The 6,073-nt window shown below is 34.7% G+C and overlaps 3 protein-coding genes across 3 annotated transcripts; all 3 read right to left on the bottom strand.

The window, feature by feature from the left end:
* Positions 1-1,553: 1,553 nt before the first annotated feature.
* LOC119662353 (uncharacterized protein K02A2.6-like) lies at positions 1,554-2,299 on the bottom strand. The gene is made up of 2 exons (XM_038071962.1): positions 2,002-2,299; positions 1,554-1,918 (listed from the first exon to the last, which is right to left on the bottom strand). The coding sequence occupies exons 1-2, from the start codon at positions 2,297-2,299 to the stop codon at positions 1,554-1,556; spliced, it is 663 nt and encodes a 220-aa protein (XP_037927890.1).
* Positions 2,300-2,302: 3 nt separating this feature from the next.
* On the bottom strand, positions 2,303-2,656 carry LOC119662346 (uncharacterized protein K02A2.6-like). The gene has a single exon (XM_038071950.1). The coding sequence runs from the start codon at positions 2,654-2,656 to the stop codon at positions 2,303-2,305; it is 354 nt and encodes a 117-aa protein (XP_037927878.1).
* An 884-nt stretch (positions 2,657-3,540) lies between these two features.
* LOC119662336 lies at positions 3,541-4,557 on the bottom strand. The gene has a single exon (XM_038071938.1). It carries the CDS (start codon positions 4,555-4,557, stop codon positions 3,541-3,543), a length of 1,017 nt encoding a protein of 338 aa, XP_037927866.1.
* Positions 4,558-6,073: the final 1,516 nt, after the last annotated feature.

Genomic DNA, 6,073 nt, shown 5'->3' with positions numbered 1-6,073 from the left:
AACTGTATCCACACGTTTTCGTTCGTTGGTAATGCTGAGGTATACTTAGCCTGGAGATTAGAAGTGTTATGCTGGGTTACAGCCTTGATTAGCATTTATTAATGTAAGGACGTATTACTACCCTAAGTCAATCCTACAGAAAATACTACTAGTCAAGATGTGTCATGACTACCTTGGCTTGATTTACATATAAGACTACATATACAATCTACTAATGAAGATGTATATAACTACCTTGACGTGATACAAGACTACTAGTCAAGATGAATGTAACTACCTTGCCTATAGTTAAACTAACTTGTATCGCAAAAACGTATTACTACGTTTGCGAGTTTCCTAACAAGTGCTCTTGCTTGTACAATGCGCGTTTATTTATACTCAAACGACCGAAGCATTTCCTGTAGCGCATCGATACTTTTGCCGTTGGTGTTTTTGATACTTGTTGTCTTTTGCTGCTGTTGTTCGCCTGGGTGTAATTTCTGTACTTTGTCTTTGTCGTGTGTTCTTGAATTCGCCGTGCTTTGTATTTAATTCAACCAAAACTTTCATGCCTTGAAGTTTCTTGTCTTGTTTACAAACGTGTTTTTTATATAATGCCGGTGTTTGTTATTTTAATATTATTATTTATTTATTTATGAATAATAAAAAACAAATTAAAAAAACAAACAAAAGAAAATAAAATAAATATATAAATAGTAAATAAAAAAGGTGTGTATTCTTCACTTATTCAAATACATTTCTTTATTTTTTTGTTAATTGTAATAATAATTTCAGATGTATTCCGTGTGTTACCGATGCAGATGCAGTGCGTTACTTGTGAGTTATTTTAATATAATATATATATTAAATAAAATTAATCTATTTTATGTTAGATAATATTAAAATTCTTACAGTGACTGAAATTAAATTATACGTTGCGTGTTAAACATAGTGTATTGTGATGTGTAACTAAAATGTCTTTTAAAGTTACTAGTATAGTGTTGTTGTTGTTTCTTGTTTAGATTGCATCTATGTAGGTTGGAAATATGTGAGAATTTCCTTCCTTACACAACTTATCATCGCGGCCCTACGAAAATGGTAATACCAATAATCGGAAAACAGTAATCAGCCCAGATAACTACTCCTTTTCGATTGTAAACTCTCATGGTATCTTTCCGATACTTAAGTAACAATGACGCATACTCTGACTTTGCTGCTTATTACGGTGAGCACTTAAATGTTGACCGCTAAAATATCCTCCAAGGTGTTAATGTGGAAAACTAAGAGTTACAGGATGTTTAATCAAGTGTCAAGCTTTTTGTACGCGACCTTTTGCCCGGCATAACCGAAGTAATATAAAGTTAAAGTGAATTTTTAACAACGTATATATTTAAATCTATAAAACTAAGAATTTTTAAGAAATGAAACATATTCTATTTCTGTATGATTAAAAGTATTATATCTGTATAACTTCGATCTTTATTTAACAAAAACTCCTAGTTATTATTATTTCACAAGTAACAAAACTAACATGTGGATTCTTCTTTATATGCCGAATCTCCAATGCGGTGATTCTAGGATCTAAATCGGTCAATAGGATATCCAGTACGCCTTGGTCGGGTATACGGAACAACTGCCTCATTGTGCTTCTCAGTTTGATGAATTGCAATCTCGGATACTTCATTGAAAGATTGAGCTGGAGTCGAAACTATGTATTTGTTAGTTATTTTGACTACATCTTTAGGTGTTGTTTCGTAGAGGCCGAATGCATCAGCTAAACACTTTTCGTTGGCGATATCTTCGGAAGTACGTATTTCTGATGATAACTCATTTTTATGATCTTTTCGGTAACGAGTTTGGTTGGCATGTGCACGAATAAGTTTGCCATTTTGTAAGCGAACATTGTAAATGACATTACCTATGCGTTCAATTATTTTTCCTTTTGTCCATTCAAAGTGTTTCTTTTTTTATATATATTGACATAAACGAGCTCGTGTCTTTCGTAAAACTTTGGCTTTGCACCGTGCCTTTTGTCAAACTGCGCTTTCATTTTGAGTTGTGTATCGCACTTGTTTTTAAGCGTGGCATTTGGGTCTGGTAAAGACACCAGCGTTGGTTTAATCAAGTCAAGTTTAACACGGATATTTCTTTTTAGTAAAACTTCAGCTGGCGATATACTGTCCTCATTTTGCGTATTCGGAGTTGATTGGTAAACTTGTAGAAATATTTGAAGATTTTCAGCAGTTACCCCCTTCCCATTTAACTTTTTGAGTGCTCGCTTTAAAGTATCCACAAACCTTTCGGCTTGTCCATTTGACATGGGTTAGTACAGACTGCTTCGTATATGATTAATGCCGTTTTCCGCTAAAAACTGTTGAAATTGATGACTTACAAATTGAGTACCATTGTCTGAAACTATTGTCTTCGGTAACCCAAATCTAGCGAAAATTTCTTTCAAGCTGGAAATTGTTTGAGTAGCTGTTAAAGATTTTGTTTGTATAATTTCGAGCCATTTTGAGAACGCATCGATTACGACTAAATAGTAGTATGAATCTATTGGTCCTGCATAATCAATATGGAGCCATACCCAAGAATCAGAAGGTTTTGGCCAAGGATGTAAAGTTGTTTTTGTGGGCATTTTAGCTGCTGCTGCACAATTTGAACAACTTTTCGCCATTGCTTCAATATCGTAATCGATATTTGACCAATAAACGTAGTTCCGCGCGATGGCTTTAGTATGGTTTGATGACCTCGGTGAATTTCTTTAGGAATGCGCTTTTGGAAAATTTGAGGTATAATAATGCGTTGTCCGAACATTAAACATCCGTCAACTATACATATGTCGTTTCTTCAGTTACAGTAAGCTTTCAACTCATTGTTGTTGCAGTTTGATGGCCATCCTTCAGTTACATATTTGAAAATTTTAGCTAAAACCTTGTTCTTAGCTGTTTCGTTAGTAATCATTTTGCTGGTAAGAGGCTGATTTTTGCCAAAATATCCTCTGGAAGCGGTAGTGGATACTTGTAAGATTCAAGCGCGTCGTTAAGACCAGTTGAGAAATCAGCGCAAATACGAATGCTGCCATTTGGCTTTTTGATAACTACGATTGGTGCGGTCAGAGTAATTGATAGGTGCGATAATGTCGAGATCTTAAATGTGCCTTAGTTTTATTACAAAAACCCATAGCATTCTCGAAAAGTTCTGGAAATAATTTTTCCGGAAGACATTTGCAATTTGAAGAGTTTATGGGAACATTACTTGCCTGTTTTGTTGTTGAAATTTGGCTGCAAATAGCATTAAGCGTCATATCGCTAAGTTGAAAAGCAGTTATCCAGTCCAATCCGAATACGTTCAAATCGATCGCTCAAACGAATCACGTAAGTGTTCTAATTGTGTCTTTTAACTGCACATCGCATGTAAATTTTGCGTACAATGGTAAGTTTCCAGTTGCACTTTTAGCTGATTCTCGTTGTACTTCCATTGTATTTAAAATATTTAATTTGTCGAAATTAAATTTTAAAATGATAGTTATGTCCGATGCAATATCAAATTGCAATTTGATTAGCACATTGTTGATTTTAACGTGGACATATTTGCGCTGTGCAGCTGTGATGTTGTTCGTTGTGTATATACTGTTGGATCGTGATTGTGAAAATGCTCTTGCCTTACCATTGCTATTATTTTTGATGTTGTTATCGCAGTTTGATTTTGCTGAATTTTTCGCTTTGCAATAACCTTTTTATGGCCTATGTTGTGACAGTCTTCGCATTTATGATATTTGAATGGGCAGTCACGCACATAATGCATTGCTCCACAAAACCAGCATAGTGTTTTCGGTTTGTGATTGTTCTTAAGCTTATTTGCTTGTAATCGATTAACCTGATTTTCGCGTGATTTATTTTCTACCAGCGCTATGTCGGATTTTATATTAATGATACGCTGACACTCGTTTGTAAGTTTCTCCAAGTTAATGGTATTAGCTTCTGTGTCCAGTTTGGTCAATATTCGGGTTCCTATTTCGAAGTTTGCTTCTGATTTCAGCCCCAATACGAACATTAAACATTTGAACTGGTCCAGTGACAGGCTATTCAATTTAAAATTTTCATAGTGTTTATTAACCTCGGCTGCGTACGTAGTATAGTCGGTATCTGTTGGTTTGGTTAACTGTAAACAGCTATAGCGTAAGCTGAATTGTGACTTTTGGAGTCCAAACAGTTGTTTTAATTTCTCCACTGTTGTAGTGAAATTATATTCACGTGGACGGTTAGGCAAAATAAAGTTCATATATTTGTTATATACAGTTGTACTGAGTTTCCTTAATAGAAGCCTGACCTTCGCTACGTCATCAAGTTTGCTAGCATCTACCAAGAATAAATCTTCATACCTCGTGTACCACGTTTCAAATGTTAGGTTATTTTCTGGATCATAAACAAATTCCGTGATACTCCAAGCTAAAATCTCCATTGTTTGCTCCGGTTTTTCTGTTTTCGGAAATGCTTCAATATGCATCTTCATTTGCAAACACTCCTTGAAAAGCTCACGCATTGTTTCCGTGTCTTTCGCATGTTGGTTTTGCATTTCTTGAAAAAATACCTGGAATTTTTCTATGTAATGCAAAAAAAATTCGTATCCTCGTCGCCACTATTATATCTGTATAATTTCGATCTTTATTTATCAAAAACTCCTAGTTATTATTATTTCACAAGTAACAAAACTAACATGTGGATTCGTCTTTATACGTCATCTGTCATCACTGGCCTGGGTTGCCAACAAAAAGCAACAGATTTTTGTTATTAACGTACACATTGTGGCGTCTACGAACACCTCGTTTGAACGTATGAGTAGTTGAAACAAAAAATGTAAATAATTAGTTTGAACAAAGACGTATGAACAGTTGAAACAAAAAATGTTAATATTGTATATATGTAGTTAAATAAAGAAACACATCCTTCTGGAGTCTGACCGAATCACACAAGTGGTGACCCCGAGGTTGAACAAACAGTTGTTATAACAACCAATGAAAAGATATTTTCAAATAGAAAGTGATAATAATAATAAAAAAATCATTTTGATGGCTACGCTACTTAATTGAATAGTTTTTTAGTTGAAATCAAACTATGGAAGACAACGCACAGTTGGCTAATGAGGCGCAGTAAAAGGAAGAAATTGCAAGAGTAGCGGTGAAGATACCTCCATTCTGGCGAGCGGATCCAGCCTTGTGGTTTAAGCAAATTGAATCGCAATTTGGGATTGCGGGAGGAACGCAAGACTCAACGAAGTTCCATACAGTGGTAGCATCCATGGAAAGCAGTGTTTTGTCGAAAATAAGTGATATTATTATCAACACTCCAACAACAAACATGTGCAGTCTGTTTGTGAAAAGGCGGTGACAAGAAACCGATGGAGATTTTAAATAAAATGCGAACACTATCCCAAGGTAAGGTTTCAGAAGAACTGTTAAAACAACTGTGGATGCAACGTCTACCTTCAAGCAATTTTATCTGTAAGTGAAGATAACTTAGATAAACTATCAGTTATGGCAGATAAAATATATGATACAACAGATGTGACTGAAATTAATGCATGTACTACACAACCAACATTGGATATGCAATCATTAGAAAAAAAAATAGAAGAATTAACGCAACAAGTGTCATCGTTGGTAAGATCCAGATCTCAATTACGTCGTAGGTGATACAACAAACAGTCACGTTCTGCAAGCAGAAGCAAACCATTTTATTGGTATCACTTCAAATTTGAGAAAGAAGCGAAAAAATGCGTATAACCGTGCACCTTCGTAAAAAGTGAACATTCAAAAAACTAAGAGGCTCTTCATCTTTGGTGACGGATGAGCTTTGCCCAGAAATTAGTCGCCTGTTAATTTATGATAAAAAAAAAGAACAAAAATCAGGTTCCTAATTAACACAGAAGCAGACGTGTCAGTTTTTCCGGCGTCAAAAGCGGAAAAACTAGACACTCCTATGGCTCAAACTTTATATGTAGCGAATCAGACACCAATTAAAACATTTTTTTTTTATATTTTATATATAATTTATATATAATTGTATTCTATACAAAACTAATTCGATATTTT

Source organism: Teleopsis dalmanni, chromosome 1, assembly GCF_002237135.1.
Source record: "Teleopsis dalmanni isolate 2A chromosome 1, ASM223713v2, whole genome shotgun sequence".
NCBI classification, from domain to species: domain Eukaryota; kingdom Metazoa; phylum Arthropoda; class Insecta; order Diptera; family Diopsidae; genus Teleopsis; species Teleopsis dalmanni.
Note: the sequence above shows the minus strand (reverse complement) of the source record. Positions and strands in the feature narration are given on the sequence as shown.